The sequence below is a fragment of the Neopsephotus bourkii genome, unplaced genomic scaffold, assembly GCF_033783945.1.
Source record: "Neopsephotus bourkii isolate Nb327-2 ecotype Australia unplaced genomic scaffold, CSIRO-AGI_Nbou_v1 NB_1825, whole genome shotgun sequence".
NCBI lineage: Eukaryota > Metazoa > Chordata > Aves > Psittaciformes > Psittacidae > Neopsephotus > Neopsephotus bourkii.
Window position 1 is genome coordinate 13,832,014 of NW_026902298.1, and position 23,278 is coordinate 13,855,291.

At 40.6% G+C, this 23,278-nt stretch overlaps 1 protein-coding gene and 1 long non-coding RNA gene across 2 annotated transcripts; one reads left to right on the forward strand and one right to left on the reverse strand.

The window, feature by feature from the left end:
• Window positions 1-6: 6 nt before the first annotated feature.
• On the forward strand, window positions 7-11,684 carry PSMA3 (proteasome 20S subunit alpha 3). The gene is made up of 11 exons (XM_061343689.1): window positions 7-145; window positions 1,235-1,317; window positions 2,314-2,437; window positions 3,265-3,366; window positions 3,482-3,555; window positions 4,147-4,219; window positions 5,109-5,174; window positions 8,307-8,353; window positions 10,682-10,749; window positions 10,890-10,954; window positions 11,497-11,684. The coding sequence occupies exons 1-11, from the start codon at window positions 125-127 to the stop codon at window positions 11,539-11,541; spliced, it is 768 nt and encodes a 255-aa protein (XP_061199673.1). The 5' UTR covers window positions 7-124; the 3' UTR covers window positions 11,542-11,684.
• A 7,361-nt stretch (window positions 11,685-19,045) lies between these two features.
• LOC133206959 (uncharacterized) lies at window positions 19,046-21,970 on the reverse strand. The gene is made up of 2 exons (XR_009723907.1): window positions 21,115-21,970; window positions 19,046-19,819 (listed from the first exon to the last, which is right to left on the reverse strand). It is a non-coding gene; the product is annotated as an uncharacterized LOC133206959 (long non-coding RNA).
• Between the last annotated feature and the right edge of the window lie 1,308 nt (window positions 21,971-23,278).

Below are 23,278 nucleotides of genomic sequence, written 5' to 3' on the forward strand. Positions count from 1 at the left end.
CCGCTGTAGGCGGGCCTAGTTTATGTGGAAGCCAATAGGAGCACGTGTTGTTGGGTGGTGAGACGTAGGAGCGAGGCCGGGCGGCAGAGGGCGCTGCGTCCGGCTGTGTCTGTGCGACGCCGCCATGAGCTCCATCGGCACCGGGGTGAGTGCGGCCTGTTCGCTCAACGTGCGCAAACGGCAGCGCGGGCATCCGGCCCGGACCAGCGCCGGCAGGGGGGGCCGCTTCATGTTGGCGGCGAACGGGGTCCGGCTCGGGGCGAGCAGCCGCCTCCTGCGCTCGGCCCCGCCGGGCAGAGCGGCCGCCGCGGGGCTGGCGGGGCCCGGGCCGGAGCCGCTGCTGAGTCACTGCGGTTCGTTAGGCAGGGGAAACCAAAGGTGGGGGTGGAGCTGCCGGCTCGGGGGTGAGTGCCGTGCGGACTGGGCCCCTGGGTAGGGGGTTTGTGCGGTCAGCGGCCCGGTGCGGGCGGTGGGAGAGTGAAGCCGGCCCGGAAGGGTCTGCTGCCGCTAGAGCAGTCTCGGGGCTGAGCCTGTGCTGCGGGCGGGGGGCGGCCGCGGAGGGGCTGCTTTTACGACACGAGGCCCCCGTGGGCTGGTGGGGTCCTGTTGGAGCCGCCTTGGTGGCCCTCGGGCCGGCTGTTGGCTGCTACCTGCGGGCGCCGCTGAGGAGCCGCAGCGTCCTGCCGCTAGCCAGCGCTGGTACGGGTGGCTGTGGTGTGTTGCACTTCGGCGGCGGGTCCTTCAGCTCCTTCCCGGAGCCTCCTGCATTCTCTGGCCTTTGGTCCCGACCCATAGCTCTGCCCTCGCACAGTTCTTGGCCGGGGAGTGAGCCAGCCTCCTGTACATAAGAGACTTTTCAACATTTCAAATATATTCCTGTTAACAAACACCTACGACTTAAAAAAATACAAGATATATTCAAAGGCACATAGAAAGTTTCCTTAGGTTTCAAGTACGGTTTAATTTATGGTGATTTCAGGCCTCTGCAACGTCTGCATTAATGGGGTTTGAGGCGTGGGTATATCCAGCATTGATGCAGGGACTTGTAGTTAGTGTTTACTGGCTGTTCATGCTTCTAATGTAAGGGGGCAGTCTGCTTCCGGTGCTTCACAGCCATTGTCATGCAGGTGACATTGCGTTTTTTAGCAAATAGACTTAGGAAAGTACTGGGATATAACGCGTTTGTTGTTTTTTTTTTTTTTTTTTTTTCTGAGAAGTGTGTTTTCTTCTTCAGTATGACCTGTCAGCTTCCACATTTTCTCCAGATGGCAGAGTGTTTCAAGTTGAATATGCTATGAAAGCTGTGGAGAATAGTAGGTAAGGTATAAATATCTGCCTCTCTCTCTGTTTGCTGGCCTCACAGTGGAGCCATTGGAGTAGACAATCATGATGACATTGCAGATAAAATGATGTGGCTAGAATTAGTTTTTAACAACTGTGTCTCTGGGTTCATTTCAGGAGGCTTCAGATTAAGTGTAAAATTAGTATAATTGCTTTTGCTTGCTAGGAATCACTTTTCCTTGCTAGAAACAGATATGTTGGGGAAGGCAGTAAACTTATGTATGCTAAAGGCAATGAAAAATATATGCTTAGGGGCAAAATCTGATTGTAGGTCTTGTTATTGTCGGTAAGGTGCTTAGCTGATACAGTAGTATTTATTTTTTTTATCCATAAAAACCATTCTATGGATGTCAATTGCACTGAAAAACTACCATGCTCAGGGCTTCATAAACTTGTAACAACTTTATATATATTCTTCAAGAAACAGGACATCTTCACTTCTCTTTGAGTCTCTCTTTTCCCTCAAGTATATGCAAAGGAATGCTGTAGAGTGAAAATTCCAGCTAAGCTGTGGTGGCAGTGAAATGAGCAATCAGGAAGGCATGGGCTAGATCCATCCAGGTGTCTGGTTGTAGCCAGATAAGGGTTAGTGAAGTATTTCTTGTATGCCATGGTGTAATTTATGCCCAGTGATGCACTTCTTGAGAGTTAGAGAAAGAATTGACACGTCTTCTAGATACAGTGAATTTACTAAAAGGAGAGGTTAAACAGCCTGTGGTTTTCATACCAGTATCATTCAGATCAGTGATGGGGCAGCAGCTATGCAGTCATGCCAGACAATGCCACCACCACATATAGTTCAAAACTAGTTGGATAGGGACTTCTGGCAGCCCCTCCTTTGTTTTAGAAAATGTTTGTAGGTTTAGTGAGCTTTAGCTACCCCCCGCCCCTGCTTGTGTTTTGTTAATTCTCTGTTACGTATTCTTCACCACAGTTCTGTGTGAGAAACTTAGATTTATCTTTGTCTTTCAGCACAGCAATTGGGATAAGATGCAAAGATGGTGTTGTCTTTGGAGTAGAAAAACTAGTTCTGTCCAAGCTTTATGAAGAGGGTTCCAATAAACGTCTGTTTAATGTCGATCGACATGTTGGTATGGTAAGTTGCTATTTAATTTTAGTTTTTCATCAGTTGAAAGGGGCCACCCACAAAAGTAGTAATCTGTGGAGTATCAGCAAATAGATTAAGAAAGTAACGTTTCTGTGTACAGTGTAAAAAATGCCAGTGGACTTGTTTACCATTTTCTGTAATTTATTCTTGATTGCACGTATGTATAAAATCCAAATTTAAACTGGAAGGTACACATATTTTGAGACTGATTTTAATTATTTTAAAATGCTTTTCAGCATTCCAGTTGCTTAACTTTGACTGTAAATACAAACAGGTTTTAAAGTGCTACTTTTTTATACAGCTGACAAGGTGTGTTACAGAGAGAAAATGCTGTGTACGAGATTTTCTTCTCAACAGTGTGGAAGTTGGTTGAGTTCTTTGAAGTCTAGTGTATGGGTTGCTGGCTGATCCATAACAATGATGTTAGGATGATACCAAGTAGTGGTTACTGTGTGACAAAAATGCCTGAAACTGTCTGTTGAATATATATTGCTTGAAAGAATAGTGATTGTTTGGGTTAGTATAGTTGTGTTTGAGTTAGTATAGTTATGGCAAATTGTAAGACACTATTTAACATGAAGATAATTTTGCTTATTGATTTTACCAGAGGAAAACAATTATTCTGTATTAATATTTAATAATATTGACACATTTTGAGCTTCTAAGAGATGGATAGTTTGAGTGAATTTATTTGTAGTACTGCATAGAGTTCGGTAAAGATGTCAGTTAAACGGCATAATTAGACTTTTGCCCATGAATTTTATTAAGTTTCTGCAAGGTCTGTTTGGCCTACCTAATGCCAATTCTCATTTCAGGCAGTAGCAGGACTTTTGGCAGATGCTCGTTCTTTGGCAGACATAGCTAGAGATGAGGCTTCTAACTTTAGATCTAACTATGGTTATGATATTCCACTTAAGGTAAGAAATTGGTTTTTTTGGCTTTTTTAGTCTTGACACAGATAATGAAATTTCATTACTTCACATTCACTTATTTCTGAAAATAAGGGTTTCCAATGTTTTTCCTTTTGCTTAGCATCTTGCAGACAGAGTGGCTATGTATGTGCATGCATACACACTATACAGCGCTGTCAGACCTTTTGGTTGTAGGTAAGTCTTTCAGACTTACGCTATTTGTAAGTATCTTTTATTTTGCAATTGCTGGAACTACTTGGGTTGTCTGAAGTCTTTTTTTTTAACTTGGAATTAGTAACGTGCCATTCATCTTGTAAACAGATTCCCTTTCCCTTCCTTTGTGCATGTAAAGCCTTAAAGAATACAGATTTGCATAGCAGTTTGCCAGGCTTCTGTATAGATTGCCAGTTTGTCCCTGAATTTTAAAGTTGAAAAGTTGGTACTACTAAGCCTGTGACAGTGATGAAAGCAGAACTTTCCTCTGCAATCATCCTGCTTGTCCTGATGTAAAAGAGTAGGTTACAGCTACTATGCAGTTCTAATACAAAGGGACTAATACATTGTGATCTGCTGTCTAGTTACAGATAGTAAAAGTTTTCCGGCAACATGCAGGTGCTTGGCTGTCATGGTAACACTAAACTGTTCAGACAAAATGGTTAATAGAAAGTAGCAGGTCAGTTGGAGTTTTCCTCCTGGAAGAATGTAGGAAAACTGCGCTGGTGTAGTCTCTGTAATTCTGTGCGTGTTGGTAGAAGAAATGTTTCTAATTTCACTTTTCTCCTCCAGTTTTATGTTGGGGTCCTATGATAGTGATGATGGTGCGCAACTGTACATGATTGATCCATCAGGAGTTTCATATGTGAGTGTGTCAAAAATATTTCCATCTTGGCATAAGCTCCCTTTTTAAGAGTTCCTAGTTAGGAAAAATAGTAAGTTTTGTTCCAAAAGAGGTTACTTTTTTTTTTCTTCTTTTTACCTGGGCAGATCTCTGATGAATCATTGCTCAAAATGACCAGAGCTGGATTTTGCTTGTTTGCATGTCCTTATTAAACACACACTGTGTATTTCTTAGAAGTACAGTATCTGAGAAATTAGTTTTGAATCTTGCCTCTCAGATTTGTGAGTTTATTCCCCCTGGCTGTAGCTGGTAAGTCCCAAGCACTGCCTCAGAAGGGCAAGTGTTGTAGTGATACCTTGTTCACCAAATACTTTGGGTAAGAGACAGCTTCAGCCAGGAGGGGGCTGCTGTTACTCTTGACGCTGGCTGCTACACCAAAAAGTCAAATCAAAGTAGACAACTGTTGTAAATTGTTGTGAGTGCTGCCTCTGCAGCTGTGTATTACACAGGATGATACATATTCCTACTGTTCAGTTGATATTTTTAATTTTCTTTCAATATATCCAATACCACAGCTGTTGAGGGGAATATAAGTGCTTAATTTTTATGTGCTTACACTTCAGTATATTTTCATAGTAGGCAGGAGTTACTTGTTTTGTCTTGGGGATTTTTTGATCCTGTAGAACTACCTGTTGAAACAAATTGAGTGTTTCTGTCTGGGAACTACTGAGCACCTTTCAATCAACAACACTTGATCTACTAATTGGGTTCTACTCAACACTTTGGGAAAGTTTACTGTGTATTAGCTTCTCACTGTATGAGTAGGGTGGGGGCTGCCATACGCTAAGTGACAGAACTGTAGAAGGCTTAATACTTAATTAATTTTGCCTGTTTTCTTTTTTTTCTATAGGGTTATTGGGGGTGTGCCATTGGTAAAGCAAGGCAAGCTGCAAAAACAGAGATAGAAAAACTTCAGGTATGACGTTACAGTTTTGTTGTGCTGTTTCAAGACAGATATTCCGAGCTTATTATGTTATCTTTTTGGATGCCTAAAGCATATAAAATACAGGAGGAGCAGGTGGAATATTTCCTTGTATGTTTTAGGACATGGCTTAGCTTCTATAATAGCAGTATTCCTCAGGTCTTATCCTTGGGCAATACGTAGGCTGTAGGGAGTGCACATGCTTAAACATACACTCTCATGCATGCCAGCAAGCAAAGTAATTAAGTGAATATAAAAGTGTTTTCATTCCATATGAAAACCTTAGGGCAGCATTGTACAGGGTGGTGTATCTCTTTTTTTCCAAAGGTGTTAGATGATCCTTTGGTTTAAAAAGTTAGAAAAAGCTGGGACAGCGGGATGCTGAGCCACTGGAATGTTACAACGCTGAAAATGTAGTGGAAAAAATAAAATCCTTGCCAGGTCAGACAGTGTCTCCCAGCTGGCTAGTGTTGAAGTGCTGTCTTTTTTCAAAAGATCTGTCAGCTTGTTGCTGCTAACTGTAATGAACCTTTCAAGACATCTTTGTATGTCTGATGAAAGACTATAGTGCTGTGAACAGTAGAAAGAGTGTAACTGTACGGCACACCATTATCGATACCAAAAAGAGCTGTTTCTGTTCAGCATTTCTTGCTTGCACACTATTATAACCTGTCAAGGATTACAAGAAGTTTTGTAGCCTTCTGAAGGAGCATGCAAACAGTTGGCTGCGTAAAAGTAGTCCCTGGAGAGAAGACTACTGAAAGGTATTCATATGTGCCTTAAGCTGATTTAGAACTATGTTAGAATCCTGACAGATTTGTGTCTTCCTCTTGTGTTTTCATGTCTGACACCCTTGGAATGGGACAAAATCCCATTCCTGATCTGACTGATGTAATTCTTATTTGATACTCTGCTAGCATCTTATTTATAGATTTGGTCTACAAAAGTCCATCACAACTGTTTCTGGAAAGGTTCAGAATTCATATGGTTGTTAACATTTAAAAATGGTCTGGTTATGGTGCTGTAGCATCATAGCTGAAAAATTACAGGAAACATTAGTGTTCCTAGACTTGATTTATTCAGTTTTGAATCTGGTCAGATGCTGGAATACCAAATTAAAAGAAAGAAATCTACAAGATCATCTGATCTTGATACTGGAATTTTGGCATCTGGGAAATCATAATTTGAATTTGTGGGTGTGCAGACTGGCAGAAAGACAGTGGTATGTTGGGTGACATAATCTACCCCCAAAAAATATTTTCTGTGCAGTGCTGGGATTTTCAAAAACCTCTTTCACTCACTGATTTCTGTACAGCTAACAAGTACGTGCATAGTTTGAAGTTTACAGTAGTGCCTGTAAAATCTAGTTGTAGGGACAGTGGTGTACCATGTGGCCTAATTGCATTGACTTACTTAATGGGTTGTTTGCAGAACGTCTTCAGTAATGCGTATGATCTTGTGACAGCAATGTGAAGCGAGTCCAGTCTTGCATGCTGGTGCTTTTTGTTAATTTAGACTGGGCGGGTTTCCAGGTCAGAATTAATTTTGATGAGGTGTATTTGTCAAAACTAAACTGGGAAAAAGAAATACAAAAGCTGTTGCGTGTGATGCTGCCTACAGCAGCCTGTCCACATCTCTCCTGTGGAAGAGATGACTACAGGTGAAAAGAGACAAGCAGATAGGCAGAACTTTACATCCACTTATAGAACTGCTCTGCAGTACCTGTATCTGGGAGGGGACACAGTGTGCCAAATCCTCATGTGCAGCTGAGGGTGCAAGCAGAAAACACTGCACTGATCACATCTGTTGCATCGTATGTGAATGTCTGGTATCTTCAGCTGTGGGAAAACTTGTGGTCCTGTGGAGAGTACTTTTACAGTGCTTCTCGTGCAGCTTTGATGCTATGTACAACTTTTTGACACATACATATGTGTGTATATACATATAATCGTAGTTAACTCCTGTGATAAACTGTTAACAGTATTTACTCTTAATTGTCTGCTAAATTAACATACCTGGGATGGGAAACAGGTAACGGCAAAAAATCGATTTACTTCTCTCTTGTAAATATTTGTGACAGTAGCAGACTTTTGGGTTTTCCTATTTGACTGTAACTTTATATGTATTGATACATGTAGTAATTTAAATGTGTGACACAAGTTATATTTGTACACAGCAGCCAGTGCTGTCTGTGCTGTGGACTGAGTGTCACAAATTAAAGGGCTGGGGCAATGAGTCTCTGCTTAGGAAATTTCTTGGGGTGGGACTGTGATGTCTGTCTGACCAGGCATGGACACTTCTTCTCTGGCCAGAACATGAACAAAGGACTGTTTTAATTCCTTCACTGGTGTCTCAAAACTAGCTTCCACCCTGTGGTTTTGAAAACACTCAGGAATGGGAAGAGATGGTAAACTGCATTAATGAAATAGAGAACATGAATATAGAATATATTGCTACTTCATAGTCCAGAAGAGTTGACTGACAAGACACGTGACCTACAAAACAACTTTTTTGTTTTATGTCATGGGAATTGTCATGAGGCTTTGTTGTGATTAACTGTGAAACTGCTGAAAGACACTGACAGAATAGTGAGAAAATGTTAAGAGATGCCAATGTCTTGCTCAGGCATGCAGCTCTTTAACACTGGAGCAATATTCTCCACTTGAGACGTTACTTGGAAGTCAAAATTGCTTGCATAAGATGTTGGTAAGACCGAAAGTATTGCTATACTACCTAGAAAGGGTATAAATATTCTCTATGAAAATAGGATGCTTCCCCCATATTGTACATATGGTTATTTTGTCAGTTGATCACAAAGCAGCAAACAAGAAATCAGGCTTTTACAGTGCTAGGGTTATCTATTTCCAGCTGATGAATGCTTTAAACTGGGGAAGTTTCCAAGAGCATTTTTCCACAGAATCTTTCAGTTCTAAAATTCTTCACTGTAAGCATGATTTGCATATAGCAGGCTGGAAGATGCACCGTAGAGAATAAATTTAGTTATAGTCTTGCCATTTTTCTCCCTACTAAATAGTAAGCTCATTAATACATGCAGCCACATGTATTCTGACCTTTAGGAAATGGAAAATAGTATATTTTCTCACGCTGTGTATTTTTTGCCTACAGATGAAGGAAATGACCTGTCGTGATGTTGTTAAAGAGGTTGCGAAAATGTAAGTAAGTCTCCAACCTGTTTTTCTAACTCTACAGCAATCTCTACTGGTGAGCTTGCGATGGTTTCAAACTGACGCTATTCCTTTTCAGTTGGATATCAGGTTTTATTTCTAGTAGATGAGTGTGCATCCTAACTGTAGGATCTGCTGCTAGTAATATTTACTTTTTTCTTGTGAGAGGGGAAATGCTACTCAGTGTTGAAAATGCTGAAGGATGTGAAAAGTACATCTTTTGGTCTCATCTGCTACTTACCGGTGGAACCAGTTGATTGAAGGTTAAATTGAATAGTCACTGATTTTTAAAATACATAAACCAGGTGACAGAATGGGTGGGGGAGGGAAACTCCTTGGTGTTCTGATTCTGAACTGAGTTGTAGACTGAACAATGAACTGATGCTTCAGAGAGTAAGTAGTGGTTCAGAAGTAAAGCTGAGGACTGAGATCTAGCCTTCCTATTTGCCTAAAAATAGACCCGAGTGCTTAGGAAAGCAGCAGAGTTAAACTCCTTGCTTAAAGATGCGTCTAGGGTATAACTAGTCTCATTTAAATGCTAAAGCTTGATACCACGTGAAAAGACTGGATATACTTTGTTATTTATTGGTGCAATTTGGACAGCTCTTCAGTGATAAAATTGCCTGTAGTCACTCATACTATCTCATGAACTCTGTGTGAGGATAGGGTGCTTACAGAGGAAAGAAGGTACCATTCAGTGACTTGTGTATTAATGAGGGAAAGAAGGCTTTCTGCTTGATAGAGCATGAATTGGTCACTAATAAAAGTCTGGAAAATAGTCTGTGAATTAGTATCTCTTCAAACAGATGCAAGTATCCTTTCAGCTATGTACAATACTTTATTTTAATGCACATATTCTGTGCTTGTCGCAAATACAGTAATCTGCAGCTGGAAAAATGTAATATCCAGCATTTCAGGGCTTAAAAGGAAATAATAAACACGCTTCTATCATTGGTGTTGCAGCGTGCAAGTTTATTTTGAAGTTTGTTCCTGGGATTGTCCTGGCAGCAGCTAGAAGAAAGAATTTGAGGGTTCTCTGTTATTAAAACCTGACAAGGACCTTAATGCAGTCCTAAAGTGTCAGAGATTTTCAAGTAATGAAAAGAGTTCTGTTCTTTAATTCTCCTTCATCTTAAAACTTAACAGCAGCTCTAGACATAGTTCTGGTTTTCAGCTCAAATTAAGCTCCTTAGTAGCATTTAGTATGATAGCGAGGAATTTAATAATTTTAACCCTAATATACTAATCAGTCCAAAGTAATTATTTCTTCAAGAGCTTGTAATGGTATGCTTTGTTGCAAAAAGCCTATAATCAACTGAACACATAGGAAAGGCCTATAGATGATCTTGGGGTAACAGTCAGTAAGCCCAGCCTAGCAGTGGCAGAAAGGTGGTAGAATAACATAAGCATATAGTGATATTTCCCTGGACGCCAATGTTAACTTTGTTCTTCCTATTTGTTTCACAATACTTTTATTGAACTTTAACTGGAAGTACTTAGCATGGTGCTCAAGGTATCCTTCCTTCCTCTACTAGCTCTGAGCTTTTTTTGTTGGCTAGAAATATCTGGTATTTTTCAGTTTTTGACTTACTAAGGCTTTTGGAAACAAACGGAAGGAATATAACCTTCTCAGCAAGTGAACCCACAGGTTAATGTAAGTTCTGCTAATTCTTGAGTCTGTGTCTCAATTTGGGATTATCATTTGATTACATATTCACTTGCTGAGGACAGAATACTATGATGCAGTCATAGAATGGTTATTTAACATTTTTATCTCTCAGGCTAAAAAGTGATTTCACTAGTCTGGATGCGTGCGGTGTAATACCACTTGCAGTTTAAATTCTGATTACTGTTGTGTCTGCCATAAGCATGGCAGTTTGTACAGAGATCTAGGTACAGGCTTTCAATCAGCTGCAGGGTATTTACAGTGTAGGGATTTAGTCTTCAGTGTAAACTGAGATCAGATTTATAGGGGAAATACAGGGCACTCCTAGCTATATTATAACTAACTAGCTGAGACAGACAATGATGACATAGCCTTGGTTTTGCAGTATTTGAATTTTAATGTTTGTTCTAATTAGGGTGACTTGAACATCTCAACCTGCATCTTAGCTGTAATTATTTAATACATTGTTATACTAGCAGTGTAAGCATGGAAAATTCTCCAGTGGTTTTTCTGTATGTGTGGGCAGGGGAGAAAACATGGGGAGAGCTACTTAACCAGAAGTTCTTCAACAAGAAATCTGTTAAAGGAAGGAAGTATACTTAGCCTATTGATCAGTCTGTTCTAATCTGTACTTTGTCTGTTCCTTCCAGAATCTACATAGTTCACGATGAAGTAAAGGACAAAGCTTTTGAGCTGGAACTCAGCTGGGTTGGAGAAAGTAATGCATTTCTGTAATTTCTATAAGCACTGTAGAAAACTTATTACTTTCTATAACTAAAACATTGCTTCTTAAATTCACCCTTTTATGTCAAGGTCTTTGTGTGAATTCTGCTTAAGATGTACTCTCTTTATTGGCAGTAACCAATGGAAAACATGAAATTGTTCCAAAGGACATCAAGGAAGAAGCAGAAAAGTATGCTAAGGTAAGGTTCGACTTCTCTGTTGTCTCAATGCTTCACTTCACAAACAATTCTAGAGTGGAGGGAGCCCACTGAAGGCTGAGCTTCCACTGTTGTGATGACTGTAAAACATGTAGTTACAATTCAGCATTAGCTGATGGTGTTCTGAAGGGACAGTAGTGAAGTTCACAGTGTAATCCAGGGATAGTTCTTACTCTCAGAAACTGTAATTCAGCAAGCTTGCACAGGTGCCATGTTTCTCCTAAAGTAAATTGCTAACTCTTCAACAGCAGTGTAAGTGTGTAGGAGAGATAGTAAGCCATGTGGCCTAGAACAGTTTTTATAGATAACCAGCTGGAGAAATTTAGACTTCCAGCATTTAGCAGCTTTTTGTTCTAGAAGTAATGATGGTGCTCAGTATCACCATCTGAAGGTATGAACTAGCCTGCTGAATACAAGGCTTTGGCCACATTGAGAATATTTTGACGCTACAACAAAACTCATTGCTTAACATTTGTATAATTCAGCCTGCATTAAGTGTTTTTTAATTCAACTTTTTTAAACAGGAATCTTTGAAAGAGGAAGATGAATCAGACGATGACAATATGTAACACATTGTTACTTCATGACAAGTTCAACTTTTTTTAACTTACAAAAGGTTTGTTTATAATGTATTAAGCATGGGATCTTATTATGTACTTGTTGGGAAGAAACCAAGTGACCAACTTGCACTAATAAATTTTCCATTTCATTATCTGTTAGCTTTTATTTCAAAAGAGTATAGGCCAACATCATCAAAAAGCAACGGTACTCTGCATCAAAATAGACATTAGGAAGGAAAGGCATTATCAGGCTTGTGTTGTTCCTTCTTGCTACAGCACTCTGAGCCAGGCTAGGTACAAAAAACCAGTCTGCATAGAAATTTGAAAGTCTCATGTTTATATGGTATATAAAAACTAGTACTTTGTCATTCTTTGATGAACCAATATTACAACTTGCAGTTCATTCATAGCCACAGCATGTGATGAGAACATACCTAACTGTAAACCAGCTGGTTATACGTTAAGGTGATGACAGTTCTGAACACCCTATGTAACAAGCAAGAGTTCAGGAAAAGGAATTTTAATCTGAAGCATTAAGCCTAGGCTTATTTGAAGAGTAAGAGAAATTAAATACTAATTCAGTTTAAAAGAAGATTTTTGTTAAGTTCTAAAGCTGTGAGCTCTATTAAGCAGTGTACCTGGATTTAATGTTTGAAGAACTAAATTTTCTCTCTCAACAGCTTCATTCACCGGTAGTTTTTTAAATCACTTCTGAATCAGCTTTATCAATTGTTGACCTTCCCAGAAGTTAAACAAGCTTTCCTCCTTTCTTTCCCCGCTTCCTAGCAAAAAAGACTGTTCTAGTAACTTCAGAGTCTTGAGAGACAAGGTAACACTGTTCCATTCACTACCTTAAAACTCAGTTAAAATCAAAGATTTATTTGTACATGCAGTTAAAATTCTAATGGTCATCTTCATACAGAAATGCATCCTCTTCTAATGAATTAAACTCCTCAGCTTTAGTACTACAACACTAATGATCATCAGCCCAGTTGTTTTAAAAACAAAAGCTTTTCCTTACAAATTAATTTTTATACAGTTTGTTTTCCTTTTGAAAAAATACCTGGCCTTCTACAGTCTCCTTTTTAATGGGGTTACAAGATGATAGAGTTCTACTTTCTTTTTGTGACAAGGAAAAGTCAGTAGAGATAAATGGGTCTGTCTCTTGATACTTAGTGACTGTCTCAGGCTTAAGCCTTAGCTGGAGTCCAGCTACCTGAACTCTTGCTTCTCCAGCCAGGAGTAATGTTAGAAGGCTGCTGGAACTCTTGATCAAGCCTGCCTGAGCCAGCATTAATCATGAACATGACCAACAGCCTCCTTCCGTGCCTCCTCCTGAGGCAACAGTACAGCTGTTACACTGAGTCAGCCTTTAGTTCTGTGTTGCATTTCTCCAAACTGAATTTACTACTGAAGCTTACTGCTGATTCAGCTGTTTGATTCTCTAGCAAGTGCCAGTCAGGAAACTGTAATCAGCACTCTAAAGCATCAGCCCAGGGCTGATCTTCCACTCACTGTGTACGACAGCAGAGAATCTACTCAATTCTCTTAACTTTGACTTTGTCAGCAACATTTCAGGTACAGAATGAAGTGCAAAATGGAAATTAAAAGCCATCCTCATGTGTGGCTACACACATCCATCCACTCCTTTCAGTAACAGCCATTCAAAATTAGGAACAGGAAGTATAACAACACTTACACAAGTCACTTCAGTAAGAACAAGATCAGTTGTGTATTGTTTACAAGATAAAGTAGAAGGAAAATGTTCCACAATATGCAAAGAGATAAGTAGCAACAGAGCCACCTACTTCCTTATTCAGAATTTACAAATAGCTGCTTATTCTAGAACATGGCTAACTGAAAAAGCTCCTTTAAAGAGTCATGCTCTTTACCTTTTCACAAGCAAAAAGAAGTCCAATGAGAAGCAATTCAAGAGTATTTATGTATAAAGTTCTGCAAAGCAGTCTTGCCCGTCATGACAACGTTTAGTTAAACATTACCAAGATGATTATTACTGTCATGTTCTTTTCCAAATTAGAATCACTTAATCAGAATACAGGTTCAACCTGGTTATGAGAATTGACCTTTATGGTAAGGAAAACCATTGTTTCCATTGACTGCAAATGGGGAACGAGGAAAAAAGTGAGCATTAGAAGACAAAAGTATATCTGAATCTATTCAGAGGAGGAAAATGTTGGATAAGTTATTTTAGTATTGAAATTTAACTTTAGAAACAGAAAGCTAGCGGGCTTCTGTTTGATCCAAAGTATTGCTACCTTTGACAGTCAGGGCCAGGGACCATTAGAATAGGTATCTAGTCAGGACTCTTATTTAATCAGAAAAACTAAGGCAAACTGTCTATTATTTTTGCAGCTTCAACCTAGTTGCAGCTCCAGCTGGGATAACCAATGAGACTGCGACATTGCATTGTATTAACAAGTAACTTACTCATTTGAAGTTACTTAAGAATGCTTAATTACAGTTGTGCAGTAGCCATAATATTTCACCAATTTAGTCCATACTTGATAGGCTAAATACCAACTTTAATGAGTTTTCCTACTGAAAAATGAATACTTACTTGTTGCTGTGTCAAATGATAGAATTTGAGCAGGGGAAGAATCTTCCATAAGGAAGGAAGTGACTACCCATGGCAGCACTGACCACAAAGATTTAAAAATGCAGTGGGACAGCACAGCATCATTAAACTTTGATTAAATGTTGAAGACCATGCAGCTGTCTGAGGCAAATCACTTTGTGAAAGCTAAGCTCCAGAAGGGCTCAAGATGGATCAGAGGACTAGATGTCTTGCAGAATTGAGCTGTATTGTAGATGTTCCCTTATGCTTCAGGCTTAAGTGATACCTGGGTTAAGAGTTTGATTTAAGCCCAGAGAACAACTGATCAGGTAGTAAGACAAAGATTTGAAAGCTTCCTGCAGTCAGTCTCCTGTAGCTTCAATTCAGGGCTGTGTCTGCAGAAAGTATGTATGGACTGAGCCCATAGAATTGAAGCCTTAAAAGAGCTGTTCCTTGTGGGTATCATCTGTTGGGATATCACACGTGCCCTACTACTTTCGAGTAAGCTGACTCTGAGAGCACTGAGTCTTATGCCAAGGGACGAGGGCAGCTCAGTTGGCCATCTCAATTCAGAGCTTCTTGCAACACATGCAAGCACATTGTGACAGACCTAACAGCAGCAGTCTGTGACAGTGACCTCTGAAGGCTTCCAGAACGAGCCTTCTACAGCAGAGGCAGCATGCTTTCCTACAGAAGTGAGACTTTGATCCCCTGCCCTGAAATTAAAATTAGCTTTTATAATTGGCTTGAAAACAGTGAATTGTAACTTACGTGTAACACTGATACATGAAAATGCACTGCAAGGCTAACAAATGGGCAGGGTAAAAGCACTGGGAATTTTCAGTTCTAAAGATACAAAAAAATTGCATAATTAGCCAATACCAAACACCACTTCTTGCTTGAGGCTTCCTTCACAAGTAATCTTAGTCCTGACTCTGGCCATTTATGGAAATCCATAATAGAGCAGAAAGTAAAACACCCACTTGGAATTCATAACTGTAATTCTTGCTATGCTGAAACACTTAAAACTCTGAGCTTAAACGGTATATTCTACTGCTTAAAACCAAAAGCACATGCTTTAACAGAACACCAGAAATTAAGACTGTAGAGACACACTCATCTCTTAGCTTAAAATCACCCCCCCCCCCCCCAAGAATTATTTTAGAAATACAGATCCAACAATGACACAAGAGTAGGCTGTACTAAGATGCTTCATCTCCACCTAAGTTTCCTACATCCACTGACTGTTACTCAGCACCTGGTGAATCACTACTCTGATATTTAATGTTACAGGATATGCCACGTTCGTGTTACAATTATTTAGACAGCAAGTCCACATACAGAAGCCTTGTTCAAGAGAACTAAGAAGGTGACTGGTGAACTGCAGGTGGTAGATTGAAAAAAAAAGAAAGTTCTGGTATCTGGTATCTAATTACTTACATGTATCTCTGTGGTTGCACCAGGACAGATTTTAGAATATAGAACTGGACTTGCATAGTTCAAAACTCGAGTTTAGGTTAATTTGTGCCAGGATAATCAATTTTCCCTGGGTTTACTACTTTTACATGCCATAAAAATTACTGGTTTGGATAATATCTGCATTACAAGTGACTAGTACCTCTGATGAAGTTATAGTGAGATTAAAGCATTAGAAGCTCACAGAAGTAACCCATACATAAAACTTCCTGTGTCAGGTAAGCGTATCTCCAAAAGAAATACTACTAATCTCTATTTGGTGCTGACTCTCAGAAGGGAAACACTTCAAACAGAATTTGTCTCTGGCAAATCTGAAGTATGCCAAGCATCAGGTCATTTGTTACTTCCTTCTCATCACCAAAAATAGCTTGATGGCCTGAGGTTAAATGTCCCACATGCTGAAAGTATGACTGTCCATATGGGTGCAGTGTTGCTTGGGATGCTATCTGGACAGACAGAGTGAGTCACTGTTAAAGAAGGAGACTCAGAATAACTACATTATGCTGTTTTGCAAGTCGCTCCCTTCAGATAAAGCCATACATAGAAGGGAGCACAAAACAGTGAATTCAGCAATGCATCTTAAGCATTTATCAGCTGGAAAATAATCATGACCTTAAAGTGCAGTTTCAAGATTCTAAAAAGGAAAATAATATTGGTTGTCATGACAATTTTGAGACTGTAACAGCACCAAAAATACAATACAGAGACTATTCTCTCCCCCTCATTTTCTTCCTTTAGTTGCTCATGCCTGTAAGAAAAGGACTAGCTTTTTCTCCACCCTTTCAAGTTACACGCCACAAGGAAGTTACTTTTACTTAAGAATTGAGAGCTATTCTGAGACACCAACTGCTTGTTAACTTTCCATCATAGGTCTTGCTACCTATTATGTCTAATTATACAGATTTACAGAAAACAGGAGGTTGAAGAGGTAAGAGTGTATGTAGCTGGACTGGTTGTCCAGTAGATACATTCTAGTATTTCAGAACATGGGATCTACAACCAAGCTCCAACCAAGGCTCCTATTTCCATATATACTGACCAGCCACCATGCCATGCCCTTTCATCTTCAGTATGTTGCTATTAAAGGACTCTGCAATGGTGGTTTAAAAACAGTTCTTGTGAGTTGCTGTGCTGACCAAAGATGGACAATAGAATAAAGCAGGCAGCAGCATCACAGTTTAAACACGTGTGTATAATCATATTCAGGAAAAAAGCAATCCCCTGAAGTGTCCCCTAAAGACTATAAAAACTACCCACTGAAAATACCATTTTAAGTGATGTGGTATCAGAAGCAAAGTTAAGAGCTTTGAAAGAACAAGGGATGCCTTACTGCTGCACAAAGTTAGATATCTATCTAGTATATGTATTGTCTGCATATCCAAAATACACTGGTTAAGATTCCCATTTCAGCAAATTAACAGTGGGTTCAATTACAGTAAATTCACCCAGATGCTGATACATTCCAATACAAACACACAAAAAACAAACACAATGCAAGTGATACCTAAGTTTTTTGGAAATGAAATTTCTAATTTGCAGGGCTTTTAGAAAAGCAGGAAATCTGCTGATTTCATTATTTTGGGGAACAACAGAGACCTGTTTCAGTAGACTATATTAACAGGTGTCAAGAGCAGCAAAGGAAGTGCTAGATGACTTTAACAGAATGCTTACATAAACCTCAATTTCAGCTCTAATTCTAGGCATTTCCACAGAGCACACCACTAGAGAGGCTGCTTTTCCCAAACATTTTTCTTCATATATCAGGAATAGAAACAAATCTGAAATACTATTTTAGAAGGGCAGAATCAAAATGTAGCTTAACATTCTTCCTGTCAGTTTAACAAGCAGCCAGTTGCTTCCCCCAGCCAAATGATTGTTTCTTCATTTACAGTAGTTAGTTCCCTGCTGTGCTGCTTGCAAGGGCAAGACTGCTCCTGTTCTAATATCTTTTATTGATCCAGAATAATTATAGATCTAAAAAAAATGTATTTTGTTCTTTCAGCATTCTGGGTGTCACACAACACAGCTCATTTCAATGGTTCTGTTTACAACTATACTGGTGTAACTAATGGGGTGACAGATGACAGAGGAGCACTGCAGTGGAAAGCATATCCCTGAAGATTCAAACCTCCTGCAAACAATACAGTCTCGTAATTAATCACAGATTGAACATGCATTTACACAGTGTCAATTGGTCAGCTAACTCCCTGGCCACCTGTAAATTAGCTACCTATAATAATATCCTCCAAACAATATACACAAATACAAAGTATCTTTTGAAAAAGGCAGCTAAAAATTTAATCCCTGGCCAAACTGTAGATTCACATTAACAGCAGCTACTTACAGCCAGAAGCACATCATTCAAAAGATAGAGGGCATCTATCTTTTGAATACTTTAAAAAAAGAATCAGTCCTGACCAACTGCAGTCTTGTTAGCTGAAGCTGAAAAGTAAGCTAACCCTAAGTGATTAAAGTAATTTGGACAAGCAAAAGCACAAGAAAGGCTGCATAACCACCGCCTTCACAAGTTTTCTTTTGCTGAGCAACCATGACCTACAATAGTGACTGCTGCGGTGTACTATTAGTGGCACACACATTGGCGTTATTTCCTTTTTATACTTAACATGGCTACTTTGGCAGTCTTATCAGGAGTGGGGGAACTCTTCCAAGATACAAACTAGCAACTGGTGGCATAAGCAAGGAAGTTTCTTACTTCAGCTAGGCCATGACCCTGAATCTACTTACAGGTACTGAAATTAATCCAACCAGAGTTAGTTCTCTTTACCAAAGTGTAACAACAGCCTATTTCAGCTCCCCAACATCAGCTGCGGTTGTAGTACATCTTAGATATGGAGAGCATTAGACACCTCTTCAGTATAGATTTACTCCCAGTTTGATATTACAAGAGGCTGAGAAAGTGACCACACTGTTGCTCCACACTAGATAGCAGAAAAAACACATGGGTTTGCATCAAGTTTTACTTTGTATGTTTGATTTAGGTGGGAGGTTACTCAAGGAATAGTATTTATAAACAAGATTTGTCTCTGTTCGGAAGAATACAGGCTATTTGGAGATTCAGATGCATGTTTAAATGTTTTAAACTTACATAGAACCACCAAATCAGTGTTAAAAAAGGGGAGCACTTTATGTTTAGAATTAAGAGGTTGCAGGACACATGCGAAGGCACACACACACCTGCTAACAGGCTAGGATGGAAGCACCAGTTACATCAGTTGAGAACCCTAAGCTTTTCTCCTGGTGCTGGGCTCCCAATAACACACACCAGTTAATGCATCACTGATTCCTACATACATTTTATAATGTGTGGGATTGTAGTTACAGTCTGCAGCCACAAAGCACAACAAAGTCTGGACATGAGTTTATTCAGTAAAAATGGGACTGCTTCTCCCTGGACATCTCTGAAGCCACTAATGAGTTACTCTGACAAGCTGAGCAGAAAACAGCGTTAGTGGAAAAAACAACTACAAAGTGAATACTATTGTTAGCTGCAGAGCTGACAGGAAAACCAATTCTGAGATTTCCAACCCCCCCAAAAAATTATGGCAGCAAACCCTGTCAAATATTTTCATGGTTATTCGTAGCTAGAAGAGATACTGCTGCAAAACATGCCCATACCAAATTTAAGAAACTATTACTGAACTTCACTGGACATAATGTACTAATTCAGTCTTCCTAAGGATTACTAAACTTCATGTCTTTGTCTCAGATATGAACGACAGCATGCACAGTTATGTCTGAGTAACTAAATATCCATTTTTCTGAACATGGGGACAGGAATGTGCCAGAGCTGGGAAAATTGTATGTAAGCATTTAGCATTAGCAGGTACTTTTAGCGTTTCCTTTTTTTCTTTGTTCTCTCTCACACAATATAATAAAGGAACTTATTGCTGATAATTAACAGTAAAACCACAATTTTCTCCAGGGCTAGGAAAGAAGGTTTGACCTTTCCTTTTTACAAGCCAGCTATTACTGACCAAACTTGCGTTCACATCTATAGGGACTTTTTTTTGCTTTATACATGCTCACTAAATACTTCACAACTTCTTACTATACTCTCGCCAGAGCAGTTTTCAACCACTTGGATAATAAAGCTTTGTAGGAAGCATACATCTGACCTTGATTTGTACAGAAATGTAGCAGTTCCACACAGACCGAGGTTCTGCATCACAAGGCAGATGTTTGCTCAACCACCACTGGAAAAATGTTGCCTGTTTACTTACAGAAGAGAAATACCAAGGGGAAGAACATTTAAAAGAAAAAAAAACACAACCAAACATTTGAGATGAAAATAAAAGAAGCAAAAAGTCTCCCAAACATTTGCAGTCTGTCAGAGGCATAGTATTTTTTTTTTACATACAAAGTGTTAGAAGAAGAATCAGTGTTTTTAATATTTCTAGAATATTTTGGCTGTGAATATAGGTGTAAATGCAGTATTTCAAGAGTAATATATAACTACTGAGCAGAATTAAAATATTGTACTCAGCCTAGAAATCTCTCTTCTCATTATTTTGTCTCTTAAGGAGGCCACATGACACTGAACAATTTTATTTGGCTGCTATTCTTATGAAGAACACTGTTAAGATACAGACAGTGCTATACTTTTCATAGCAAGTGCCACATATATGGAAGACTTTGGGCAAAAATTCTGTGTATCCTGCAACTAATACACCAAAGAGATTGTAAGGTATATTTTTTTTTCCTGATTTCTTTACAGCCATCACCTAGGCTCTGAAATTACATGAGATGAAAGACCAGTGCCATGCTTAAGGGTGCCTTGAAGCTTTTGTGTTAACTCTTTTTAAATTAAGAAGCATTGTGCTAATTTGCAAAAGCTAAGACCAAGATGCATATCCCCAGGTGAATCTCATGTACTGCATCTAGACGACATTCAGTACATAACACATAATGGTACTTAAGCATAATACAAGTGCTGCTGCTTTGAACAGTGATGTTAAAAATTCTTCTACCTCATACAGCATGTCTGTTTAGAGACATCAGATAGAAAAGGGACTATAATTGTATCATTCTAGAGCTTACAAAGTGTTAACTTCACGAAGTTAACAGAGTGGCTCACAAGAGAAAAGCCTGCTGCTCATTTCTTCCACTTGTTCCAACCGTTTTCCCTATAAGGGATCACAGAGGGATGGGGCACAGCTGCAGGGATCTAGTATAGCCAAGGCAGTGTCAGGGCTAGTTAATGCTGACATACATTCAGGATGCAAAATCTCAATACTGTGGCATAACTTACTCCTGAAATTCATATTCTCATGAGAAGTTACTTTAAAACAAAATTAGACCCTTCCCCTGCTTGCCAAAAGCAGCGTTTTCATTCCATTATGTTAGACATCATCCCCAAGTTGTGTGAGAATGTTTATGCTCTTTGTTGAGCTACCTAGCTAGGCATTCTTAGGTGCTTTAAAAACCATAAAAGAACAAGTCGCATCTGCTGACTAACTATATAGAAGAGTCCTTTATGCTCACAATTAGTAAATGAATGATGTGCCACAAACCTCCTAAGCATGCCAGCTGCAACAGATACATCCAGGTGGACAGGACTGTTCTGCTAGAAATCAGAAACAAGACTGATGAGTTTTGTCACAAACTGTTATTTATTGAATGGTACTATACTTACTACAGAGATACAAGTTGTGCCTTAAAACTTAAAGTCATGGTTTGGCCAATACATTCCCCAGGGAGATTAAAAGTGCACAATCAAAGTGAATTCTTGAAGCTTTGTTAACATTTGGGGTAGATGTAGTATGTTCTAAACATTAACTTTCTCATCAGTTTATCTACTGCATAAAGCATAACTATAGCACAGAACCAAAGTTTCCTCAGCTAAATGCCTCAAACCTTTACACACTTCATGTATGACACTGAGCATTTTTATATTTATAACCCAAATCCAAACACCAAAAGTCTGGGGCTACCCTTCCCCCACATTAGGCATCTCCTGCAGTCAACCCTAAACATGCTTTGTGTACATTATGCCTTTCTAAACCTTTAGAGCTTACTGATACCATACACCACTGCTGACTGAACTCCTTCAAGATGTGCGCTTTTGCTTGCTGCTTTTCAAAGCATCAGACTGACAAAATACAAAACAAAAACATAACTTCAAGCCAGAACTTACATGGAAACTACACCTAAACTAACAATCCATGGCTGTCAGATTACCGCAAAGGATCTCTGAACTAGACTGACAAGTTGATTTAAATAAACCGAAGGTATGTCTTGTAGCTAAGAGTGAGCACTGTCAAACAGGTACTCATTACTTTGTGGAGAAAGAATGGATCGGCATCACTGTCAACCACGAAGCAAATTTCATATGATTAAAAATGTGGCACTGACGTTAAAAATATATTTAATTATTTAGTAGTATCAAAAATAGCCTCCAACTCCAAATCCTCTTAAGAGGCCATTTCACAGGTGCCTTGCAGTATCCTGCCTTGTAACACTGTGCCTTCAGACAGCATCCTTACCCCTATGGAAGGACTGGACAAGACTACAGCCTCCTCCAAGCACTCCGAAAAGCAGTTAGCCCCACCAGCACTGGTCTTTTCCTGCTCTTACCACATCTTCCTGTAACGAGATGACTTAAGGCGCTTGGCAGCAGGCCAGGCGGTCACTACTACAACCACCAGCACCAGGTGCAGAAGCAACCAGGCAACGACAGCTGACCCCCCTCCTCGGGCTTCACCACAAACGCATCACGGGCAGCAGGAGGCGGTTAACAGCGACAGAGTGACGCCCTCCTGCGAGGGAAACGCAACCACTCGTGTCCCGTCCGCACTGGCTGAGGGACCGGCGCCAGGGAAAGCGGCACGGGCAGCGCCTGCAGCCCCGACGCTGTTTCTGCTGAGGCCCCCACCAGCACCACCGCTTGGCTCCAGCAGGGAGAAAAGCGAACGGACGGCAGCTAGCGATTCCGTGCCTCACCATGCAGCGCGGCTCCTCCGCGTCCTCCCGGCGGGAACTTCCGCCGCCAGAGGTGCCGCCACCGCTTCACTTCCGAGTCCGCTCCTGCGCCATCACTGCCGAGCGGGACGACGGGGTGGAGAACGACGCGGCCGCTGCAGTCCAACACGGGAGGGAGCAGCTGGGAAGAAACAAGTCGCAGCCTCTCTGGAGCAAGGGAGCAGGATCCCCGCCGGGCCCATCGCCTACTGTCTGCAGCTCGCCCATCCCCCGGAGCAACACCAGCCACTCCTCTTCCTCCCGCGGCCTAAAATGGGAAAAAGCCCCGCACAAAATGGCGCCGGGAGACTGACAGCGGCGCATGCGCCCCGTCTGCCGCGGGCAGCCGCCACAGAACACCGCGTCCATCCCCCTCTCTTGTCCCCACCCCACCGCGTCTATAAAAGAAGGCCGGTACCAATCATATCGCGCCCTTCTTCTTCCTGTCACCCGGTCGCGGCCAGTCACCGCGCACAGAGCTACATCCGGATCCAGCGCCTACCAATCATCTGTGGAGGGACGCTGACTTCACTTCAACTTCTACCAATCAGCTAGCGTTCCGAAGGATCGCCAATCAAAAGTCTCTATGGCCCTACCTGCTTCGACGGCTGGCCAATGCCCTCTGCCAGCCGCCCTGTGACCAATGGGGGTGCTGTCCGTGGTGCCCAATCCGGGCGGGGCAGAGCCCCCAGGGCGTCACGAGGGAACCAATGGGAG